General features: G+C 41.2%; 1 protein-coding gene across 2 annotated transcripts in view; it reads right to left on the minus strand.

Annotated features, from left to right (window-relative positions):
- The window catches only part of LOC134225685 (elongation of very long chain fatty acids protein 7), a 226,774-nt gene that overhangs the window by 1,984 nt on the left and 197,896 nt on the right, over positions 1-26,894 (minus strand). For both annotated transcript variants that reach the window (XM_062705961.1, XM_062705969.1), the window contains 5 exons: positions 18,821-18,928; positions 18,546-18,626; positions 17,229-17,391; positions 16,439-16,575; positions 16,210-16,365 (listed from right to left, as the gene is read on the minus strand). In XM_062705961.1, the coding sequence (XP_062561945.1) occupies positions 16,210-16,365; positions 16,439-16,575; positions 17,229-17,391; positions 18,546-18,626; positions 18,821-18,928 (645 nt within the window). The remainder of the gene's footprint in view (positions 1-16,209; positions 16,366-16,438; positions 16,576-17,228; positions 17,392-18,545; positions 18,627-18,820; positions 18,929-26,894) is intronic.

Below are 26,894 nucleotides of genomic sequence, written 5' to 3' on the forward strand. Positions count from 1 at the left end.
TTTCTTTTTTATGGTAAATATCTGATAATAATTATCAATTTAAATGAAGCCACACACAATTCGACTGAAAATCGTTTCCTTTTTCGACATACTTGTAAAAGTCTGCGATTAGGGTAAATTATGTATTTTTGACATCTGATTTTTTTTTAGAATTTTGTAGATATTTTGTTTATTTGCATTTTCCAAGGCTCACGTAGATGTGTAAAATTTATTCGCAGTACAAAAAGCACGTGCTATCAAAGCATTCACAGCCAGAATCCACCAAGTGGCGGCCAAATTTTCAAAAATATCTGCAGGTATGTTTTCTTAGGCGAGTATCTGGCGCTTATTTCTCGTTGCGACTAAAAATAAGCACAGGAGTAGATTTTTTTTTATGAGCGGTACAATCTTATAATACATATAATACATAATTAAGGTAAGAAATGTGACTCTGAAAGAAACTAAACAAACGATCATTATTTATTTAAAGTTAGCTGAGCAGATCAGGGGCATCCAGTAGCCTTGCGAGCAAAGGCGTAGGATTCTCAACTCGGCATAGTGTATCCATTGTACTTGCCACACAAGATACATACTCATGAACACGGCATACAAAAAACATGGCAGGCTCATCACGTATGTAAACATTCAGTTTGACTGTAAACATGTGACGTCACTGCTATCTTCGCACAAGCTGGACCGAGACGATGCTCTACGGTCGCAGCATGCTTACTTTTGTACTCCAACTTGTGGCGATAAAATATGCGTCACATTCGAAGTGTCATTTTTCTAACGAGCCTACCTTGTTTTCTGTATACCGTGCTCATGAAATGGTGCCCTCCTTAGCCGTGCAGTAAGACGCGCGGCTACAAAGTAAGACCATGCTGTGAGTGGCTGGGTTCGATTTCCGGTGCCGGTCTAGGCAATTTTCGGGTTGGAAATTGTCTCGACTTCCCTGGGCATAAAAGTATCATCGTGTTAGCCTCAGGATATACGAATGCAAAAATGGTAACTTGGCTTAGAAACCTCGCAGTTAATAACTGTGGAAGTGCTTAATGAACACTAAGCTGCGAGGCGGCTCTGTCCCAGTGTGGGGATGTAATGCCAATAAGAAGAAGAAAGAAGAAATGGTGGTCATAGAAAATTGATGGTCATAGAATATTGCTTCACGGCTTGAGCATTTAGAAACGCTTTTCAAGGAGTTTCACACAAATCGGTCCTAAATTGAAGCACGGCAGGGGAAAGAACTGGATGGCACTAGCGAGGAAGAGATTGAGAAGCAGGTGAAAAAAGATGAGAATACGGCCAATCGGAAAACGCGGCTGGATTTTGAAAATCGCTACTTTTTGATGTCAATGACTTTCTGCCCATGCATCGAATGAACACGGCAGCTGATACTTGCTCTCCCACATCCCATTTTACTATCGAATCGACTACACACGGCGAATTGGAACATTCCATCGTTCGTACAACTCGCTGATCCTCGTTTCTTTGATGTTATCAACGGAGCTGAATTTTTATCAACGAAGCTACTATCGTTTACGGCTGGAAGGTTTTGTGGACCTTGGAACGAAAATTTCCTATCTGAAAGAAACTGTGTTCTGCGAGATAGCATCCGGCAAATACACCAAGGAGGAGAGATGTAAATCTGCCGCCATTTTTGACTGTAGTAATGATGATTTTGATAAACAGCTAGAACGATTCTGGGAAAGCAGAGTCCTGCTACTCAAACGATACGTTCTCCGTTGAAGAACGGAAATGTGAATCTCATTTTGCCAAAACTACAACCCGCGATCCTTCTGGAAGATTTGTGGTGTCACTGCCGAAGAAACCAGACGTCATCGAGAAACTAGGAGAATCTCTAGACTTCGCCATTCGTCGTTTTATGACATTTGAACAGCGATTTCAATCAGATTCCACGCTCATGGAAGGCTACGAGGATTTCTCGCTTAACTTTTCAAAAGGACCTAAGTAACATTTTTTTCATGAATTAATTTGAATAGCGCAATCAATAGCTTTCATGTAGTTCTGTTGATTGCGCTATTCAAATTAATTCATGAAAAAAATGTTACTTAGGTCCTTTTGAAAAGTTAAGCGAGATTTCATTCGAGAATATAATCAGCTGGGACATATGGCGCAGATCGACCCAGGCAGCGACGATTGCAAGTTTGGTGAGGGATCATATTACACCATTGCATTGTTCGCCCTGAGAGCGTCACGATGAAACTACGCGTCGTGTATGACGCTTTATGTCCGCTTCTTTCGAATTCTTCGTTTCGTGACGGCAAGTGTCGGTACATCCACCCGACAGTCGTCTACAACGCATCGTATTCCGTTCATCACCCGTGGAACATATTCAGACCTACGGATCGCCTCAGAATCTTAAATTGCGACCCGCTGTTTGCAGCAACTTGCATCTGAAGGTGAACATAATCTCATTTTAGCAGCCATGATGCTTGCCAAAAATTCCTTCATGGACGATGCCCTGTCAGGAGCAAAGTCCGATGAAGAAGGAGTTCAGCTATGTAGTTAATTGATCGGCTGGATTCAAGCTACATAAGTGGGCATCGAACAGCCCAGCAATTCTACGGAATATTCCTGCAGAGCTTCGTGAAGATCGACCTCTTTTGGAGCTGGAATCGTCGTCTTCCCCATAAAAACTACCATCTGAAGATATTTTTCGCTTCATGCTACCGATTTGGTCCTGCGACGCGCCTATAATTAAACGACTACCCAAGAAGCATTGAGTGTTGAAAAAAGGCTCATTCCATTAAAAAATATGCTTCTTCAGCTACTTGCTTATTCAACTTAAATTGTTTTTTGGGTAGTTTTATCGTAGGCAGGAAGTGTGGAAAGCGAAAGTTTCCTGGGATAGCCTTCTAACGGAGCAACAACAGCAGTTCAGGAAAAATGTCCGAATAGATCTTCAAGTGCTTCTTGATTTCACCGTACCACGGTGGGCGGCTACTGAGTTGAATACGGCCCAAGTTGAGCTGCACTTCTTTAGTAATGCTTCTGAAAGTGCAAAATTTCGTCATCCGGAAGTATCTCTGTTTGAAAAAAAATATTACTTTTTCATCCGCCCATTTGTACTCCGTCCGCAGGTAGTATAGCTACCACGGCTGAATATCGGTTGGTACGCTTGATCTTTGGGAATGTGGGAACTTTGGAGCATTGTTAGAGCTGCGACTCGTTTGCCCGTGATTGTTAATCTCGAGCCGGTGAACGAGACAGTCAAGAGGAAGCTGGATCTGCCGCTTTGGCTTTTGTGTATGGTGCTAGTGCTGTACTTTAAGTGCCCCAAATTAATCGAACTATCCTTGTTGGTCGTATATTCAGTTGGTTGCTGTCTGCTTCGGTTTGTCTGCACGTCGCTGTCATACTTCTGGTATATCGCAAGGCCTTACGGGACGTCGAGTTGATTGCTGGATAATTTTTGAAATATCAGTGTACAGTTGAAGTCTAACGCGGTAGTGATCTAGTGGTGACCAGTCTAAATGAGCAACGATCTTCGCGAGCTGGAGAAGGAACACTGGAATGCCAGGAAAACTTTGAAGCGATGCAGTACTTTGTCGACCATTATGCTGGTCCGTCAGATATTGGAGGAAGTATTCAAGGAATTCCATGTGGTTTGTCGGAAGATTGAGTTGCTGACCGACGACTTCTTCGACAAAGAGGAATCCGAGCAGAAGGAGTCCGATGAGCTTAGGGCGCGTATTGCTGGCTTACGTAAAGAACGAGAGGAGCAAAACGTGAGGATAGTGATGGAAGTTGAACATCTATTATAAGCTGAAGGCTGGTCTCACACGATTATTACCCAATCCCGTTGGTGCTGTTTCTGTAACGCAACTTGTTCCACAATACACTCCAACCGGAAGCTTCACCCTTGAAATTCCAGTTGGAGTGGATTCGTTTGTCTATCAACCTTGAGCTGGTAGGCAACCTAACTTTCGATTCCTTTATCGCTTCCTTGAGGAGATTCGTAGCACAACAAATTTCTTCGGTGTTTGACGAACTCTGAACGAATTCCTGCAGCTATTTCAATCCCAACAGAACCGTTTAAATGACGCTCAGCATTGTTCTGCAGAGGGAATCCAGTTTCTGTTTATACCTCCCCGGTCGCCACAGTTTGGGGGTGTTTGGGAGGCAGCGGTTGAACTTTCAAAAACCCACCACCAATCAAGGCGCTTTCAAGCTCTCGGCCTCTAACGCAGCTTAGTAACTCTCCGGATGACTTGAACCTCCTAACGCCAGGTCATAAAGAATTAACCGCCAATATGCATTCGCAATAACAAATTATTCAAGAATATCTTCGACTTCTGTGGAAGTGATGGTCATCTGATTATCTATTAGGACTACAGCAGCGAACTCGGTGGACATCTGCACGCGATAACATGCGCATCGGGACGATGGTGTTAGTGCGGGACTACAATCTGGCGTTTCGGTCGTGTTATTGAAGTTTTTCCTGGCAACGATGGGTCCATCCGTAGACAGGATAAAAAGTGAAAGACAAAATAGTCAATTCTCTAGTTGTAATGTTGAAAAGTAATATTATCAGTCAGTTGTAAAATGAGTTGTCACACCCCCCCCCCAAATTATCTCTTAGGAACTATGATAGAAATATAGATTTCAATGGTGGGTGATATGTATTTTGAAGGGCATCGCATAGCATAGGAAATAATCCTGAGGAAATTCTCTCTCAGACATTTTTCCCTACCACAAAGTGAAGAGGACTAACAGATAGACATTTCTCGCTTAACTTTTCAAAAGGACCTAAGTAACATTTTTTTCATGAATTAATTTGAATAGCGCAATCAACATAACAACATGAAAGATATTGATTGCAGTATTCAAATTAAATCATGAAAAAAATGTTATTTAGGTCCTTTTGAAAAGTTAAGCGAGATTTGATCACTAGAAGTATGTAGTTAGTATGGGGTTTGAGTAAAATGCCTTCAGCGTGTGTTAATAGATTCACACATCCAGCGTGTCAATCGGCGGGCAGTAAGCCATGACTTTGCCCCTTCTAGTCAGACGTAGAGATGTCGTAAAATCCCGATTAATCGATTAGTTACTAATCGATTACTGTTGATTCTTGTCGATTATTGAATCGATTAATCATTGTATAGTAATCGATTCAAAATTAATCGATTATCACAACGATGAATCGATTAATCGAAATAATCAATTAATTTTCGACATCCTTATGATGTCGTAAAATTCTGATTAATCGATTAGTAACTAATCGATTACTCACGATTCATCTCGATTATTGAATCGATTAATCGTTGGGTAATAATCGATTCAAAATTAATCGATTATCACAACGATGAATCGATTAATCGAAGTAATCGATTAATTTGCGACATCTCTAGTCAGACGTCAGACCTCCGCGGCGTGGACACGCATCCATGGAGAGTCGCTGTCATACACGCAGAAAAAACTATTTTGAAAACAATAATTGTTCACATAAATTCAAAAAGATTTTCGCATTGTTTTGGCGGTAATAAGAATTATTGTTGTTTCAACAATCCAATATTGTTGTTTTTATAGATGCTTGGAAAGCTTGAGCTTAACGAGCTTTTTTTTAAAGTTTCGTTCGGTTACAATAATATTGTTGATTCTACAAGAGAATTATGTTTGATTCAAACATATTTATTTATTGATTCAAACATATTTATTTATTGATTCAATGGCTTTTCTTTTTTTGTATTTTATTGGAATTAATATACATATATATTTTTTCATTGATGTTTTTATTCATACATTTATTTTCAAGGAATAAGAATAAAATGAATCACACAGCCCTTATTGGATTTTCAGCGTCAGTACGAAGGAATCAACGTGAGATCTGAAACCAAATCTTTTTTAATATTTATAAATTGGAATTACAGTGAAATAATTTGCTTACCTGTATCGAAGTGACCTATCATACGAGTGCCTCATACGTGGCCTCCAACGCAGCGTTTGCAGTTTTTATTTACCTCGTGACATTATTCTTTCCTCCCTTCCTTTTCTCCAATTGATGTTTCATGTCCTGTAATAAACAAAAGCCAATTAGTTTAAAATAATATTTCCATTTAATAACAAAAATTCAAAATACAAACCTTGATGAATGGCTAATATAATTCTATAGTATACTGCTGCAAGTATGAAAAATAAGACTTCAAAGTTCCACAATTGTTGACATCTGAATTAAGCGGAACATTTAAAAAAGCTCAATTGTTTTTATGGAAACATATGACAGGTAATCGAATACCGATGTTAAATATTTAAAATCGCCGTACGTGATAACGCCTAAAATGCATATATGGTCGGGGTTCAGCCAAACCGCACCAAGCGGCTTTTTGACTGCCTTGCGGTATTTTGCTCGCAAAAAGAAAACGGACATCATTTCATATCAATTCAATCGTACATTTGTTAAAGGATATCCACAGTTATGATGTTGAGGGATATCCGATACGATTTGTGATGAATTGAATATGCTAACCGAAAGTTTGCGTAGAAAAATGGGCAATTTTTTGTTAGCGCTTGGTAGGATTTGGCAGAACCCCGGCCATATGGAAAGAGGATGACAAACCAAGCCAAGTATCAAATAAGTATAGTGTTTAAACTGCATCTGATCTTGTCATAAGACGAGTTTGTACAATCCCATTTAATTCCACCACTTAATTGTAACTTGACAGATACGTATTTCGACCTCAACAGTAAGGTCGTCCTCAGTGTCTCGTACTGCGTCTGCTACCATTATCGTGTGTGAAATGCAGGAAAACAGCTTCACAATTGGATGAATTTTACGTCAAAATACAATTGTTTGGCGTCTAAATTGCATTGCATTTATCGAGTGGCATTTATTAAGCTATATAAATGCACATCAAACGACTGTAGTAATTTTAACGGAAGCATATTTAATTTTAAAATTTGTCCACAAAACCTCCTGAGGTTTTTTTCAAATGTTATAATCAAATCATTCGAGCTTTTTCAAAAGCTCGTCTCGAGTAAATATTGTTAAAATAACAATAGATCGTTATTGATATTATCTCAGCAAATCTGGTTAAAACAATAAATTTCGACATATTTTCTATAATATGTGACGATTTGAAAACAACAATCTTATTTTTTGGTTCAATGTTAACCATTTTCTGTCCGTGTAATTTCGTGCCGGCCATTTAGTGCCACACATTTTGGCGATACTGCCAATTTTTTTTTTGATCCTGTTGCTAATTTCATGAGGTGAGTTGAAATCAAGTGGTTAAATTGTGACGAGTGATGTATTTTAGTTTGCAAAATCACAAGACGCGTCACGAAGACCGTCGGAAAATGGTTTGTGGTTTGGAAAATCACAAGACGCGTCTCGAAGATCGTCGGAAAAGGGTTTGTGGTTTGCTAAATCAGAAGACGCGTCTCAAAGACCGTCGGAAAAGGGTTTGTGGTTAGCAAAATCACAAGACGCGTCTCGAAGACCGTCGGAAATGGTTTGTGGTGGCAAATCTGAAAGACCACTGGAAAAATGGTTTGTGGTTTGAAGAACATCATAGCCTTGCCTGGAAGACCGTAATAAATTGGTTTGCAAAATTACAATGCGCGTCTGGAAGATCGGTGGAAATGGTTTGTGGTTTAGAAAACTATAAGGCGTGTCTGAAAGGTGTCCGAAAAAAATGTATTGTAGTTTGTGAAACTACAAGGTGCGAAAATGTTTTACGATCTAGAAAATTTCAAAGTCCTGCGAGCATTGATTTTGATTAAAACAAATTTAGATTTCATGAAGCCACTTGGCCGACGTACATGAGATTACCAGTTGAGCTATGATATAACGGAATCTGAGAGAAATGGAAAAATATTCAATGCTGCACAAACTGTTCGAAACTGTTTGGAAAGACAAATATATTATCTGGAAATTTATCTTGGAATGTACTGACTTAGTAGCCCTATCGGGATTGACTGTAGGAGTAGATATATTGGAATTTGAAAAATTAATAAGATTCCCGGATTTTACAAAGCTATTCGGACGTTCGAATTCCGTATGCGTAAGATTAGTTTGGAGTTATTGGCTAGCAGTACTAGTTGCTGGTAAATGGTTGATGGTATACGACAACGCGAAACTAAAAGTTGGATTAAATGTACGGATTTGGATTGGATTTGGAATAGATTTGGATTGGCTTTGTATTGGATTTGGATTGGCTTTGTATTGGATTTGGATTGGCTTTGGGATGGATTAGATTAGATTGGATTAAGATTGGATTTGGATGGGATTTGGATTTGATTTGGATTGGATTTAGATTGAATTTGGATTGGATATGGATTGGATTTTGATTGGATTTGGATCGGATATGGATTGGATTCGGATTGGATTTGGATTGGACTTGGATTGGATTTGCATTGGATTTGGATTGGATTTGAAATGGATTTGGATTGGATTTGGATTGGATTTGAATTGGATGAATCACGTTTTATCTTTCGCGACCCACATTGGGAACCCACACTCTGAATCATTGTTCTGGTATTAAAAGCATGATGTTGAAGACAAATTTACTTTGGTGTGCAGTTTTCAATGAAGTTAAATGGTTCCTCAAATGCAACAGATGTTCACCTTTGTCTCATTTAAATAGCCCAGGAGAAAAACAAGCATTGCATCCTATGCTAGAAGATTTTTTTTTGCGTTTTTAATGAGAGAAGAAGGGAAATGTGGGGTTTGAGTAAAATGCCTTCAGCGTGTGTTAATAGATTCACACATCAGCGTGTCAATCGGCGAGCAGCAAGCCATGACTTTGCCCCTTCTAGTCAGACCTCCGTGGCGTGCACACACATCCACGGAGAGCCGCTGTCATAACTTCGTGCCGGCCATTTGGGGCCACAAAGTTAGCAGGGATCGCAATGCTTCATCATTCTCACGAGTAGATAATTCTCAATGCTCATTCACGCATATTTTCGCCGAGAAATCATTTTGCGGGAAAGAAAGAAGGCCTGCTGTGAGATAACTATTTCTCCCTCACTATTAGTGTCGCGAAAAGTTTATTGTTTTGCTCGTTTTCTCACTTCTTTAATTTTTTTCGTACCTTCACACGGTGTGATTGGTAGAACAATATTATCACAAAAACTGAGCATCGCTAAAATTTCAACTTCGTGAAAATATAGCTTCTTATTTTTCATTCCCTGAGTATTTGAAACATATTCTACCGAGGGTTCCCGAACAATTTATTTTTTTATTTTCCAATGCAATGTAGGTTCCACTATATTCTAATCCAATGCCAGCCACCAGTCACGCGTCAAAAACGAGTCATTTGTTCTGTGGAGTATTGACAAACATTAGCTAGTCTTAGTCATTAGTAAAGTTTTTTTTTTGAAATTACGCTTTTGATCATTGTGCATCAGCATTATGTAAGTGAAGCTCATCGATCATTCAAAAGTCTTGTACCAAGAGTCATGAAAATAAGTGTCTTTTTTAAAAAGAAGTGCAGTTGATGCATAGGACAGGTCTATTGGTTAACTATTCTGAGCTGTTAAACAATTTTGTTTTCATAAGTTTCATTCCTTTAGCACGATTTTTCTAAGAATTTAGAAATTCAAGCTCTTGAAAAACCTTCACAAAGCTACCCTGGTTCAGATCGTTCAGATTTTGTGTTTGCGTTTTAGGTTGGTGTCATTTGGCTTGATCAAATAATTAAACGTTATTGAAAGTCAAATACAAAATAATCACCACAATTCCCAATAGCAATAATGCGACAATAAAATAAAAGGCGGACTTAATTTTGAATTTGTAATGAATTTCTGGTTAAAATGGTCGTTTCCAATAAGTATTTCTGCATACACATGCAGTGCAATATGTATCATATAAAAGTGTCGTGTTAGTATTTGTTATAACCTTAGTTGTAGACGATCTTCTAGGAAGCTTAGGAGAAAAAGGTTTCCAGGTTGTAGGCTTTGCTGGTAATATTGTCATCATAGTGAGGGGGAAATTCGACAGTATCATTTCTGAAAGAATGCAATGGGCTCGAAACTTTACCCAATCGTGGTGTATTCAGGAAGGCCTTAGCATTTATCCGTCAAAAATTGTAATTGTACCATTCACTAGGAAAAGGAAACTTGATCTAAAAGCTCTTAAGCTTGGAGAACTAGAAATTCAGCTTAGTGAATAGGTCAAATACCTGGGAGTCATTCTGTATTCTAAACTGAACTGGAATGCTTATATTGAGTGTGCGATCAGAAAGGCAACTAGTGCCTTCTGGATATGCTCTAAAATATTTGGAAGAAAATGGGGCTTAATGCCAAAAATGATAAAGTGGATCTATACTTCCATTATTCGTCTAAAACTGACAATTCTCGCTTAACTTTTCAAAAGGACCTAAGTAACATTTTTTTCATGAATTAATTTGAGTACTGCAATCAAAAGCTTTCATGTTGTTCTGTTGATTGCGCTATTCAAATTAATTCATGAAAAAAAATGTTACTTAGGTCCTTTTGAAAAGTTAGGCGAGAATTGCTCTTGTATGGTGGCCAAAAACAAAAGAGGCTACTGCACAGAAGAAGCTGAAAAAACTGCAAAGGTTAGTGTCCATTGCTATAACGGGAGCGATGCGTAGCACCCCTTCAAAATCTTTAGATGCAATTCTTAATCTGCTACCATTGTATATGAATTCGTGTAGTTAGAAGCGGAAAAGAATATGCCAAATCTCAAACGATTGAAATTATTCAAGCCAGTAGACTTAGTTGGCCACTTGAGTATTTCACAAAATTTCCAATATGGGCCAGTAATGAATATGAATAGAGACTGGATGGAACCTGTGGAGAACTACGACATTCCTTATAATCTATGTGAGCCATCACGTATGGATTAGGAAGTCGGAGGTCCCACTGTTCTTTACAGATGGCTCAAAAATTGGAACAAAAACGGGAGCAGGAATCTTCGCCCCTGGGATAGCGATCTCAGTGGCAATGGGAACCTATCTAACGGTGTTCCAAGCGGACATTTTTGCTATAATAAAATGTACCAATATCTGTGTAGAAAGGAAATATAGATATGCAAATATTTGTATTTTCACAGATAGTCAAGCGGCACTCAAGCGTTGAGTAGCTTTAAATGTACGTCAAAACTTGTCTGGGACTGCATTCTATCATTGCGAAAGGTGTGCCAAGAGAACTCCGAAAAGGCTCCCCCAAACCTAAGCGATTTCATCGCCGCAACGGCGTCAACTAGTCGCCGCGATTCTATCATTGGGTCGCTGCAAGCAATTATCTATTTACGCTTCCACACCAACGGCGACTGAATCGCTGTCGCCAAGCGATAGAATCGCGTCGCGACTGTCGTGTCGCGTGTGTTTGGGGGAACCTTAAATCTGTATTAGTTTCCAGGGCACTGTTGCATTGGAGGTAATGAAAAGGCAGGCAAATACACAGTTTATTGGCCCAGAACCTTTCTGCGGTATATCATACTGTACCATAAAAATGGAATTAAAATCCTGGGAAGCATAAAGGTTGATCACCAATTGGTTGGTTGCCGAAAAGTGTTCTCAATCAAAGAGATTTATAATTCCCAATGTTGAAGTAACCGAAAAGCTCTTTAAAAATTTATAACCTAGGGTTATAACAAATGGGGTATAGACTAAGTTTTAAAAAAAGCCACAATATTTGTAATAAAATGAATTTGTTTGTTTGGATAAATCACTCATTCCCATGTCACATTTCACGGTTGAAATCAGAAGACGCAACCGCTGCACTTGGCACGGTACCCTCGGATCAGAGAAACGACTGGTATGACGGCGAATGTGAGCAGTTAGTAGAAGAGAAGAATGCAGCATGGGCGAGATTGCTGCAACACCGCACGAGGGCGAACGAGGCACGATATAAACAGGCGCGGAACAGACAAAACTCGATTTTCCGGAGGAAAAAGCGTCAGCTGGAAGATCGAGACCGTGAAGAGACGGAGCAACTGTACCGCGCTAATAACACACGAAAGTTCTATGAGAAGTTGAACCGTTCTCGTAAGGGCCACGTACCACAGCCTGATATGTGTAAGGACATAAACGGGAACCTTCTTACGAACGAGCGTGAGGTGATCCAAAGGTGGCGGCAGCACTACGAAGAGCACCTGAATGGCGATATGGCAGACAACGGTGGCGGTATGGTAATGAACCTAGGAGCACGCGCGCAGGACATGCGACTTCCGGCTCCGAATCTCCAGGAAATCCAGGAGGAGATCGGCCGGCTGAAAAACAACAAAGCCCCTGGGGTTGACCAACTACCAGGAGAGCTATTTAAACACGGTGGTGAGGCACTGGCTAGCGCGCTGCACTGGGTCATTACCAAGATTTGGGAGGAGGAAGTTTTGCCGCAGGAGTGGATGGAAGGTGTCGTGTGTCCCATCTACAAAAAGGGCGATAAGCTGGATTGTAGCAACTACCGCGCAATCACATTGCTGAACGCCGCCTACAAGGTACTCTCCCAAATTTTATGCCGTCGACTAGCACCAATTGCAAGGGAGTTCGTGGGGCAGTACCAGGCGGGTTTTATGGGCGAACGCTCCACCACGGACCAGGTGTTCGCCATTCGCCAAGTACTGCAAAAGTGCCGCGAATACAACGTGCCCACACATCATCTATTCATCGACTTTAAAGCCGCATATGATACAATCGATCGGGACCAGCTATGGCAGCTAATGCACGAAAACGGATTTCCGGATAAACTGACACGGTTGATCAAAGGGTGATGTGCGTAGTTCGAGTTTCAGGGGCATTCTCGAGTCCCTTCGAAACCCGCAGAGGGTTACGGCAAGGTGATGGTCTTACGTGTCTGCTATTCAACATCGCTTTGGAAGGGGTAATACGAAGAGCAAGTATTAACACGAGTGGTACAATTTTCAATAAGTCCGTCCAGCTATTTGGCTTCGCCGACGACATAGATATTATGGCACGTAACTTTGAGAAGATGGAGGAAGCCTACATCAGACTGAAGAGGGAAGCCAAGCGGATCGGACTAGTCATCAACACGTCGAAGACGAAGTACATGATAGGAGGAGGTTCAAGAGAAGACAATGTGAGCCACCCACCGCGAGTTGGCATCGGTGATGACGAAATCGAGGTGGTAGAAGAATTTGTGTACTTGGGCTCACTGGTGACTGCCGAAAATGATACCAGCAGAGAAATTCGGAGACGTATAGTGGCTGGAAATCGTACATACTTTGGACTCCGCAAGAGATCGAATAGAGTTCGCCGCCGTACCAAACTGACAATCTACAAAACGCTCATTAGACCGGTAGTCCTCTACGGACACGAGACCTGGACGATGCTCGTGGAGGACCAACGCGCACTCGGAGTTTTCGAAAGGAAAGTGCTGCGTACCATTTATGGTGGGGTGCAGATGGCGGACGGTACGTGGAGGAGGCGAATGAACCACGAGTTGCATCAGCTGCTGGGAGAACCATCCATCGTTCACACCGCGAAAATCGGACGACTGCGGTGGGCCGGGCACGTAGCCAGAATGTCGGACAATAACCGGGGAAAATGGTTCTCGACAACGATCCGAGAGGTACAAGAAGGCGAGGTGCGCAGCGGGCAAGGTGGATCGATCAGGTGGAAGATGACTTGCGGACCCTCCGTAGACTGCGTGGTTGGCGACGTGTAGCCATGGACCGAGCCGAATGGAGAAGACTCTTATATACCGCACAGGCCACTTCGGCCTTAGTCTGAATAAATAATAATAATAATCAGAAGAGATTTAGGGTTTTTAGGAACATGTCGGATAGTTTTTAGTGATGAATTGAAGACACACAATAAAAAATACGACCGAAAAAAAGTTTAAAAGCAGAATTCTGTGTACCTACATCACTTCTACCTCTTCGTTTTGGCATTATGTCCCCATTGGGGCATTTCTGCCTCACAGCTTAGTGTATAATCAGCACTTCAACTGCGAGGTTTCTCAGCCAAGTTACCATTTTTGCATTCGGACACGATGATATTTTAATGTCCAGGGAAGTCGAGAAAGCTTCCAACCTGAAAATTCTCGAGGCCAAACTGGGAATTTTATTACTACCAAAGTGTTAGTATTGAGTTTTAAAATGTTGATATTAAGTTCATTTGAATTAAAATTTGCCATTGGAAGGTCCCACGGTTGGACCTGGATCTGCCCTCTCCCCCTGCTAAGTGTCCATGGCCTTGGTACTCTCGACAAATCTCTCTCTCTCTTCATTGGCATTACATCCCCCACTGGGACATTACCGCCTCGCAGCTTAGTGTTCAATTAGCACTTCCACAGTTATTAACTGCGAGGTTTCTAAGCCAAGTTACCATTTCTGCATTCGTATATCATGAGGCTAACACGATGATACCTTTATGCCCAAGGAAGTCGAGACAATTTCCAATCCGAAAATTATCTAGACCGGCACCGGGAATCGAACCCAGCCACCCTCAGCATGGTCTTGCTTTGTAGCCGCGCGTCTTACCGCACGGCTAAGGAGGGCCCACACTCTCGACAAATGAAGAACTTAAAATTTAGAAATTCACATAAATAAAGGAAAAAAAGTTTCAGAGAGAAAAAAAAAGTGCTGGCTCCCTCGGTAGATTTTCTCAAACAGTCACGAAATGAATGCTTAAGAGCAATATTTTTACATAATGAAGGTTTTGACGATGCTAATTTTTTTGTTAAAAAGGTCTCTCATACACACGCTATGTTCACCAATGCAAACAAGAGTAGCTTTTATTGAACAACCACATCCTATCCACAATAAGCAGTCGATGAGGTGATGTAGAGTGAGAGCAACCCAGTGCCATTGTTCTGGGTTCGAATCCCGTTGCGGTCATATTTTTTTACAAATACAAACTGAAAATTTTCGCAAAAAATGAGTGAGGCGTAAGAATGATGAAACGTAAACAAGAATTTCATCAAGAAGGCACAATTTTCGTTTATCTTTCAGGCTTGTTCTAGAGTGAAAGATGTTTCTCGACTCGACTTTAAACATAGATTCTCCTTCGGTCCGAAAATCGCTTGTTTCCGTCCCTGGGTTCCTGGGCACAAACCCTGGTAGTTGGCTCTCTTCACACTCGATTATAATTGTTGTCAGTTAAATAAATAAGTTCCTACCGTGCACATCGCTCGCATAGTTTTGCGTATCTTAAATAAAGAAAAAAAAAGCATAATCTGTCTTTCGAATAACCTACCGAGTACCTTCATTTCGCCACGTGACGCGTCCGTTAAAGTTTTTCCGAGTTCTTTCTGGTGGAAAAGCCACATGTTCATAATCGCCCGGAAGCTCAGAAAGTTAATCACAACGTAGGGTCGTCCCACCCTGGACGAAACACCTCCTTTAGGAAACCATATGGGTACCCCATCATGAAGCACTGTAAGGAAGGGGAGTTCCAATTGCATTTTCAAAATTTGAGCTGGACAGTTTCACCAGCTGGACTGAAGGTTATTGGTTCTAAGTAGGGGGAACTGTTCCGTTTTCCATCTCACTGAACATATATTCATCTCATCGCAAAACAAAGAAATACAGCACACATCTCGTCGCTTCTTTTTGCTAACACGTGTGCTCAATGGTGAAAAAAAAATCACAAAAATAAGAAATAAACCAAATTCCTTTCCATTGCTTTGTTTTTGATGGAATGGAAATAGGAGCTATTGGATGAAGTGCCGAACTCTTCCCCTAGATACCTATGGAAACGCAAACTGGACGAGAATGGAGAATGGCGTCGCAGGTTACAAAGCGATACTGGTCGTGCAAGAAATCTGTTGAAACTGATTACGGGTAGGTATACGCTCCGGTGGCCAGACAGGTAATTTTCGAACGTTCGATCGTTTCCATCGTTCTTCATCGGAAATGGTGCCATGTAGTTCTAAGCTACTGTTTTCGATGTTTTCGAGTTAACCGATTTGGTTGAAATTTTATCCAGAGCATCAGAGCATAAAAAAGAACGGAGTTTGCGAGGGGTTTAAAAAACATTGAAATAAGTTTATTCTATACTAATTTGAGCCACCCGTATATACCATTAACCATCATAGACATGTGAAACCTCCGATTTTTAAAAGCTTTTGAAATTTTCAATAATGTTTATCGACTCTTTGATTCACGAGCTTCTAGAAATATTCACGATGGGTTAACGAGAATCTTTTTGGACTACCCAAAATTCCTATGACAACATATTTTTTTGACATCTGTAAATGCAATAACCAAGTTTCGTAACCAAATAATCTAAGTATTTTGTAAACCTGTCGTTGTTTATCATTTAATCCAAAATTACTCACCTTTCGCTGCGCGTAGGCCCTCTTGTAGAAGTTGGAGAACAGGAAGTAGAACATCAAAGCGTGGGCACCAATGAAGTAAGCGAAGGCGATCGGGTAGTTGCATGGGTTCCAGATGAGCAGCTGGAATGCGTGCAGCATCACCATGACGAATTGGATCTGTTTGCGGGCAAGGTGAAGAATCCATTGTAGGTAACATTTTCCTTCGAATCATCAATCATAAATCACTCACCATTTGGAGAACGGTCAGGTACTTCTTCCACCAGAGGTACTTCTGGACCTTTGGCCCCATGGCAGCCAGCATGTAGTAAGCGTACATGATAATGTGCACGAACGTGTTCAGCAAACCGAAGAACGAACTGTGGCCACCTGTTTGTTTTGTTGAGAAATCGAATAGAACGTAATTACGTTAGATACAAAATGTCAGCAAAGGCCACAGGCGATGGATCCGTTTGCAATCGCGCGGATCAATTCGGTCAAGTGCTGACCTCGATCGAAGTGTCAACTCCATCGTTACTTTGTTGAGGTACAGATAGGCATCCATGCCATATATTTTGCCAGCATCTATTGCGAAAATGTCATATTTAATGTGAAGCCATCGGTATGGCATCATAAAACAGGTCAAAATAAATTTAATTTATGGATTATCTGAGGAGAGGGTCAATGCGAGCTCATCAACCCAACCCATGTTACTTCTGCCTATGGCTGACACTGTGGCCCATCAAAAGCAGCATGCTAAATCTGTATGTATTCAATTTTGTTGGTATACCAACTATGAAATCAAGTGAAAAATTCCCAACAATTAGTTACTAAAATAACTCTAATATTTTCATTTCGTTATTTAAGTGGACACTTTCGTAATCCAAACCAAATTGATTTTGATTTTCACTAATAGATCGGTTGAAATCATTTTTGTTACCGATCACATAAATTTAAAATGCACCATGCTTCTATACTGACTGATCATCATCGGAGTTGATCACTTTGCAAATCTTCACTGTAGGTAACCCACGCGCACTTACCGGGGGTGAATTTAACGCCCCACCAGACGGACACTGGCATGATGCCGTGGTGAATGACGTGCAGCGTCGAGACCTGATCGTATCGCTTTCGCATCACGAAAAAGAACGTATCGAAGAACTCGGTGAACTTGGAGAAGTAGTACCACCAGCAGCCTCGTGCCATCTGTGAAATAAGAGAGGAGAAAAGAAAGGGAAATTTAATTAAATTATACACTACTCATGTGGCTAACACTGGGATACGCATCACGTAAGGTTAATCTGGTGTTATAATCAACCTTGTGCTGTTTGTTTGAGGACTAATACCGTTGAAAAAAAAGTACAACAGCAGCGATAAAAGCACGTTTGTTGGATACATCGCAGACAAGACTAAAGATAGTAAGAGGCGTCAACAAATATGTTTTTGCCTTTCTCGTACAACAAAGTTGTACCGAAAGGCTATCATTTCACTCCGCAAACGAACTTTTTATAGAAGCCTCTGAGACCCATAGTATTATATACCAATCGACTCAGCTCGACGAGCTGAGCACATGTCTGTCTGTCCGTGTGTATGTATGTGTGTATGTGTGTGTGTATGTGTGTGTGTATGTGTGTGCACAAAAGCTATAAAAAACATTAGACAACTTTTCGTATAGTAAACCTTAACCGATTTTCTCGCAACAAGTTTCATTCGGCAGGGGACAAAGCCTTGTTGATCACTATTGAATTTTATAACGATCGGTCATTGCGTTTAAAAGTTATGAAGAAAATGGTACACCGGACCATTTAAACCCCGCATAAGGTTGGTGTCTTAACTAAATGCGAGAAAGGCACCACCAACGCTAGGTGGATTAATCTGGTTTTTTTTTCAAGATATCATTAACTACTTAAACTCAGTAAATGAAACTGAAATTGATATCAAACTGGAAATATGTTCCGGTCTGAAGCATCACAGCTGTTTTAAAATAGTGAGCACGATAAAGCGTTATCGTACTACTTGTGCCATAATCCAACATTGCAACAACTCACGTGTCTGTTTGTAATTGTGCAAAATGTGCACTTTTAAACTTTAAACATGTTTCAATTGAATGCTTCAAGTTTCATTCGACGGGAAATCTTACCTAAATTGGTATTTACAATTATAATTGCATTCATATAGTTGCTCATTTCGAAGATCGTGATGCAAACTGTAGTACGATGAACAAAGCTTAATGCGCTGGGAGACAGTTTTAGCAGGTATAGAACATAATACTAATAAGGACATTTCCTATCAATTTCCCCAATTGTTTTTGTGTAATTTGAATTTCACGTGAAAATATCTTATTTTCTATGGGAACTTACCCGAAGTCCTTTTTCGGATCTGGTGTAATCAACGGGTTGGCATCGAATGCTGTATCCTGCCGTCCATCCTGCTACGCAAGCCTATCATCGGAATCAAAACAATAAAAAAAATTAAAAGGTCAAAAACAGAATAAAGCGATAACTTATCAGTGAACACATAGTGAGAGCCACCGAGATCCGGCAAAACCGGTTCAATACGAGTTGCATATTCTGCGATTTCAAGGGCACCGATGATGATCCGTACCGTGCAAACTGCGAGCCGGACCACGACCTACCTCATAGAAAAGCCATGTGCTGAAGACCACCTGGATTGCATTGTATACGATGAGTACTTTGCGTAGCTGAAACGGTTTGCGGTTTTCCATCAATCGGGGACCGAGGACCTGTTTTTTTTTAAAGAGAGAAAAGGTGAACGAAAGAAAGGTGAGTTATGAGTTGACATTCATGGGTGTGGCAGCAGGTGATGCGATGATTGAATGCCGTAAGAGGTTATCTGCAGCGCGTGTAGCTGATTATATGTGAAGGTCAGTTATGCATTTACCAAAGCAGTAGGTAAGCGATTTGTAGTTTTTCAAAAATGAAATGGTGTTGAACCCTGGTTTTTTGAATCGTATCTTGTAATCAAAAGCCGCTTGCAATTTAAAACATTGCGTGAAAACATTAAAAAACGGACTTGGTTTAGACCACCTAGTTGACCACCATAATTACTATCATTACAGCGGTGATAGACATCATAGAACCGACTTTATAAAACGTTCTTTAGATCGTTGGATGATATTTCAACTAATGGTCGCGTTGAATCTGCACTGATTACGACCGATCAAACCTTGACCATCGAATGGTTGAGCTGGCAATGAAAACATGACTCAAATGGTTTTAAGCCACGAACCGAATCGAAAAAGCCATCCGATCAAGATCGGAAAGCAAAAATAAAGACAAACGGTAACACAGTACAGTGATCACGCAAATGTATGAATACGATGATGTACTCATTTACTGACATGTTTAATGACGGAAATAGCAGCCACGGTCGGGCGGGTTTCAGTTAAACATTTTACCTATTTAGTTTATGATGATTGGGTACATGTATCTATTTATATTTGTAAAAGTGATTGAAGATCTACATGACAATGTTGATCTATATGCCGCCATATGTAGTTTTTGTAAATCAGCTTACTTGCTGGAAGTTGAGATATTATTTACATTGATCTGGATTGTTATCCATTTACGGCAAGATTATCGATTATACTATGAAATTGATTGGAATAATTCCGATTGCCGGAAAACTGAGAGAGCAGAATTATAAAGTCTATTATATACTGGATTATGAAAATTTAATTTTATCCCATGAACTGGGACATTACTTTCAAAATTACAAATTGCAACTTTGAGAGGTTTCCAATTCCATTTTTTATTTGACTAGCACCCGTACTTTATGCCTGTGTGGATGCTTTCAACACAAATTTACACTTAAATGTTTATCAATGATTGGATCCCAGGAAAAAAATAAATACAAAAAAGTTTTTTCTGAAGTGTTATAAAAAGGATTATAAATAACGAGTTTTTTGGCAATGGGGCAAGAGCGCCACCCAAATGGGGCAGACGACCACTTGGATAATATTGTTTTCCACTGGTTAATCGCTATAAACAACTAGGCGAAGTGGTTCGGTTGTGGGCACCCCCACGTATCTTTTGACAGAAAGCAGATACAGTCATTCTGACATCTATCATTTATTTGCTATCGAAACATGATTTTTTGTGCAGCATACCAAACTAGATAGACATTCATACTTTGAACTATGAACAAATCAATTGTTTTCTATACGAAAATCAACACGTAAGTTTTGTTTGACCTTTTTCAAAGTGTCATAAAGTAGTAGTAAGTAGTATTGAATTGAAAAAAGTGAGTTCTAATGCGTATTCCTACGGTAAATTTAGTCTATTTTGTGGTTCAATAACCATTTCAGCTCGAAAGTTTTTTTTCATCACTTTCCTGAAACGCTGCTGAATTATGGGCACCTTCTTTTTATTGACAAATCGTTCAATATCACTGAGGTTATCAACAAACATATCAACAAACTTATTTTAATGCCGTTTTTATGCATTTTCTTCGAATTATTTAGACATAATTTATTGGAATAATAAGTTTTATTAGTTTTGTTTGTTTTTTGAGCGTATCTAACCGCCTTCCGAAGTTGTTGACAAATAATCGTATATTTTCATAGGGACCCCTCATTGAGAAAAACAAACGAAATTAAAAAAACATTTTTTTCCTGCGATGTATATAAATGAATGCAATATATCTAGGAACTTTTTTCAAATAGGCCTAACTGTATTTGACCTTGAAATTTGAATCGACTCATACTCTGTCTATTCACCAAATTTCGTTCAACTGACGTTACTACCGGATAGTCCGCAATCTATTCTTTCTGTTGAGTACATTAGTTGACCAAAATAGTTTGAATTAAGAGCACAATCGCCGTTCCAAAAATCAAGGTCAGAATCAATTACGCCCATTTGAAAAAAGTTCCTAGATATGTTAATTGATGGTGAAAATTATATCCGAAAGTGCTATTTTGGACCTTTCTTAAGTGATTGTCACCTCTTTACCTTCTTCAATGCATGAGAAAAGCATCATCACTGCTAGGTGGATTATTCTAGGATTTTTATTGTTTCATGACAATTAAAACTAATAATTGTAATAATATAACTTTGAAACTGGGTATATTTTTTTGGGGCGTAGGACCATTGCGTCCATTGAGTTGAACTTTTGGCATTTCATTTATTCAGACTAAGGCCGAAGTGGCCTGTGCGGTATATAAGAGTTTTCTCAATTCGGCTCGGTCCATGACTACACGTCGCCAACCACGCGGTCTACGGAGGGTCCGCAAGTCATCTTCCACCTGATCGATCCACTTTGCCCGATGCGCACCTCGCCTTCTTGCGCCCGTTGGATCGTTGTAGAGAACCATTTTCACTGGGTTATTGTCCGACATTCTGCCTACGTGCCCGGCCAACCGCAGTCGTCCGATTTTCACGGTGTGAACGATAGATGGTTCTCCCAGCAGCTCATGCAACTCTTGGTTCATTCGCTTCCTCCTCGTACCGTCCGCCATCTGCACCCCACCATAGATGGTACGCAGCACTTTCCTTTCGAAAACTCCGAGTGCGCGTTGGTCCTCCACGAGCATCGTCCAGGTCTCGTGTCTGTAGAGGACTACCGGTCTAATGAGCGTTTTGTAGATTGTCAGTTTGGTACGGCGGCGAACTCTATTCGATAGGAGCGTCTTGCGGAGTCCAAAGTACGTACGATTTCCAGCCACTATGCGTTTCCGAATTTATCTGCTGGTATCATTTTCGACAGTCACCAGTGAGCCCAAGTACACAAATTCTTCTACCACCTCGATTTCGTCACCACCGATGCAAACTCGCGGTGGGTGGCTCACATTGTCTTCTATTGAACCTCTTCTTATCATGTACTTCGTCTTCGACGTGTTGATGACTAGTCCGATCCGCTTGGCTTCCCTCTTCAGTCTGATGTAGGCTTCCTCCATCTTCTCAAAGTTACGTGCCATAATATCTATGTCGTCGGCGAAGCCAAATAGCTGGACGGACTTATTGAAAATTGTACCACTCGTGTTAATCCCTGCCCTTCCAAAGCGATGTTGAATAGCAGACACGAAAGACCATCACCTTGCCGTAACCCTCTGCGAACTACGCACATCACCCGATCCAGCGTCGCTTTGATCAACTGTGTCAGTTTATCTGAAAATCCGTGTTTGTGCATTAGCTGCCATAGCTGGTCCCGATCGATTGTATCATATGTGGCTTTGAAGTCGATGAATAGATGATGTGTGGGCACGTTGTATTCGCGGCATTTCTGCAGTACTTGGCGAATGGCGATCACCTGGTCCGTGGTGGAGCGTTCGCCCATAAAACCCGCCTGGTACTGCCCCACGAACTCCCTTGCAATTGGTGCTAGTCGACGGCATAAAATTTGAGAGAGTACCTTGTAGGCCGCGTACAGCAATGTGATTGCGCGGTAGTTGCTACAATCCAGCTTATCGCCCTTTTTGTAGATGGGACACACGACACCTTCCATCCACTTCTACGGCAAAACTTCCTCCTCCTCTTGGTAATGACCCAGTGCAGCGCTCTAGACAGTGCCTCACCACCGTGTTTAAATAGCTCTCCGGGTAGTTGGTCAACCCCAGGGGCTTTGTTGTTCTTCAGCCGGCCAATCTCCTCCTGGATTTCCTGGAGATCCGGAGCCGGTAGAATTATGTCCTGCGCGCGTTCTCCTAGGTCCATCACCATACCGCCATCTTCGTCTGCCACATCGCCATTCAGGTGTTCTTTGTAGTGCTGCCGCCACCTTTGGATCACCTCACGCTCGTTGGTAAGAAGGTTCCCGTTTATGTCTATACACATATCAGGCTGTGGCACGTGGCCCTTACGTGAACGGTTCAACTTCTCATAGAACTTTCGTGTGTTATTAGTGCGGTACAGTTGCTCCGTCTCTTCACGGTCTCGATCTTCCTGCTGACGCTTTTTCCTCCGGAAAATCGAGTTTTGTCTGTTCCGCGCCTGTTTATATCGTGCCTCGTTCGCCCTCGTGTGGTGTTGCAGCAATCTCGCGCATGCTACATTCTTCTCTTCTACTAACTGCTCACATTCGACGTCATACCAGTCGTTTCTCTGATCCGGGGATACCGTGCCAAGTGCAGCGGTTGCGGTGCTATCAATGGCGGATCGAATATCTCTCCAGCCATCTTCAAGAGACGCTGCGCCTAGCTGCTCTTCCGTTGGGAGTGCCACTTCCAGCTGCTGCGCGTATTCTTGGGCTAGTCTACCGTCTTGTAGCCACCCAATGTTAAGCCGCGGCGTCCGACTTCGACGCGTGTTGTACACCGTCGAGAGTTTTGAGCGCAGGCATACTGCAACGAGGAAGTGGTCGGATTCAATATTCGCACTGCGGTAAGTGCGGACGTTCGTGATGTCGGAGAAGAATTTACCGTCGATTAGAACGTGGTCGATTTGGTTTTCCGTTTCTTGGTTAGGTGATCTCCATGTGGCCTTGTGGATATTTTTGCGGGGAAAGAAGGTGCTTCGGACTACCATTCCGCGGGAGGCTGCGAAGTTTATCCATCGTTGGCCGTTGCCATTCGATACTGTGTGCAGAACAACCGGTCCGATGACCGGTCTATACATTTCCTCCCTTCCTACCTGTGCGTTCATGTCACCGATGACGTTTTTGACGTCCCGCAGTGGGCATCCATGTCTGCTGCAGCTCCCTTCGTGTGGGCAGTGCACGTTGATGATGCTATAGTTGAAGAAACGGCCTTTTATCATCAGTTTGCGTTGATTGGCTGCCACCCAATCACACAATGGCGCATCTTACCCAGCACTATGAAGCCGGTTGCCAGCTCGTTGGTAATGCCTTAGCTTTGGTAGAAGGTAGCCGCTCGATGCCCGCTTTTCCACACTTTCTGTCCTGTCCAGCAAATCTCCTGCAGCGCCACGACGTCGAAATTGCGGGGATGTAATTCATCGTAGATCATCATGTTGCAGCCTGCGAAACCTAGCGACTTGCAGTTCCATGTTCCAAGCTTCCAATCGTGATCCTTTATTCGTCGCCTAGGTCGTTGCCGATTATATCGAGTTGCATTATCTCTTATATTGGTTTTCCAGGCGGCGTATTGGGCCTGCGCAAACCTCCTGTCTCGTTGGAGGGCCGTCGTGTCAGGGCTGCTTAGCGTCCCACCTAACACCGGGACTTGGGCTTGTGCGCTTTGAGCGGCACACGGTCGCTTTGGTGGGGCCTACTTGCGGATACATGCAGCTTTTTCTGCAAAGCAGATGTTCCGGAGTTTCACGTTCCATGTTACAGAAACGACAGATATCATTCTGAACGTGGCCAATATTTTTCAAATGATATCTACTCGGGCAGTGTCCGGTTATTAGGCCAGTTAAGGTACAAAAAGCCTTCTTATTGAGCTCCAAAAGCTTGTTGGTTATTGAAACATTTGGAATTATAATTCTCTTTGATTGAGCAAACTTTTTGGCGACCATCCAGTTGGTCATTAACCTTTGTGCTTCCCAGGATTTCAATTCCATTTACGGTACAGTATGATATACCACAGAAAGGTTCTGGGCCAATGAACTATATGTTTGAACCTTGTTTCGCAAGCTCGACTGCCTTTTCATTACCTTCAATGCCACAGTGTCCCGGAACCCAGTATAGGTTTACGGAGTTCTCTTGGCACACCTTTCGCAATGAAAGAATGCATTCCCAGACAAGTTTTGACGTACATTTAAAGCTACTCAATGCTTTGAGTGCCGCTTGACTATCAGAGAAAATACAAATATTTGCATATCTATAATTCCTCTTAAGACAGACATTAACACATTTCATTATAGCAAAAATATCCACCACTTAATTGTATCTTGACAGTTACGTATTTCAACCTCAACAGTAAGGTCGTCTTCAGTGTCTCGTACTTGACTCGACTCGAGCCCTTGACTCGACTCGAGACTTGTGGGCCCTCCTTAGCCGTGCGGTAAGACGCGCGGCTTCAAAGCAAGACCATGCTGAGGGTCGCTGGGTTCGATTCCCGGTGCCGGTCTAGGCAATTTTCGGATTGGAAATTGCCTCGACTTCCCTGGGCATAAAAGTATCATCGTTCTAGCCTCATGATATACGAATGCAAAAATGGTAACCTGGCTTAGAAACCTCGCAGTTAATAACTGTGGAAGTGCTTTATGAACACTAAGCTGCGAGGCGGCTCTGTCCCAGTATCGGAATGTAATGCCAAGAAGAAGAAGAAGAAGAAGAAGAAGAAGAAGAAGAAGACTAAATAAATTCTGGGTGGCACACTTGCCCCTATTGCACACTTTTCCTCCTAAACACTAACTTTTAAGAGATCGCAACAAACTTTGAACGAACGTGGTTGTATATACTATATACAACCACGTTCGTTCAAAGTTTGTTGCGATCTCTTAAAACTTATACTATCTATACTTTTGTCTGTCTACTTTTCTGGAGAATCGATTGATGCTGCACTTCGAATCGCAAGATGACAAGTAAAAGGTGTCGAACTATTCTCGACAACCAACTGTAAGTATCATACGTGCTCTTAGGTTCTGGACAATGTAACTCCAGTTACGTTTGCTGGTAATTAAAGTAGCAACACTCTTCTACATTGACGGAGCGGATATTTTCTCCAATTGATTGTTTTTCCTTTCCCGGGCTTCACAATCGATTATGTTACATAATTTATATTGATGTCATCAAATATATGGAGGATCGAAGATAGTATTATATTTTGATCCAGAAATAATGAGAAATTTTTAAATTTTTTCATCTACCGGTGATGATGCCTTTCTCGTGCGTTCAAAAGGGTTAATAAATATATAATAAAATCTCAAATATAACTGATAGGTAGATAGGTCCTGATTTTCTCATTCGTTGTAGGTTATTGTAAAATATCACGTCGAACGCAACTTGTTTCAAACAAATCAGATGAGTATAGGCACCAAAAATGTTATGTTTCTCATACAGGGTTAGAATTAGTATTTTCGCCATAATTGTTTTGCCCACTTTTTTCTTTTTCGGAAAACTGCGACCAGTCATGCCGGTACAAGTTCACAGAATTCTGTTTTTTACACGATTTTTTTCGGTCGTATTTTTTATCGTGTGGCTTCAATTTACCATCAAAAACCTATGCAACATGTTCCAAAAAATCCTGAATAATTCAAAGAAAAATCAGGCGGTAAAAATATACGAACTTTAGAATGAACGTAGAATTGAGAAAATGTAAATCGTGTGAAAACAGCATCCTGTGTATTTTTACAAGGATTTTTTTTTGCCCAAAAATAATAATTCGAGGGGGAACGAGCTCGGTGGTCTAGTGATTACCGCTTCTGCCTTATAAGCAGGAGGTCGTGGGTTCAATTCCAGGCTCGTTCCTTTCCTGCTTTGTATTTCTATTTTAGTTCTTTCTGTGTTTTCACGTTCTACCAAAAACGATTCCTACTGTTATAACCTTCCACACAATCCCAAAACCTCCCGTGGCACCTATGAGAGGTCGTAGAGTTCTCTGCATCTTTCTTAAGTACACACTACGAAAAAGTCATATAACATTATGTCATTTAAGACCGACATATGCAAGCGAACCAAAAGACGCATTATTGCGTTCAAATTAATTTTTACAAGGCTCTGAGAATGTGTAACCTAAATTATACACTGCCAAAAAAACTAGTGTATGTAGCAAAAATGGTAAGGCCTAGCATGTGAATCTAACACCAGATCTTATGAGAGGAAGTCCCGTTCGATACCACTCTACCATT

The sequence above is a fragment of the Armigeres subalbatus genome, chromosome 1 (assembly GCF_024139115.2).
Source record: "Armigeres subalbatus isolate Guangzhou_Male chromosome 1, GZ_Asu_2, whole genome shotgun sequence".
NCBI lineage: Eukaryota > Metazoa > Arthropoda > Insecta > Diptera > Culicidae > Armigeres > Armigeres subalbatus.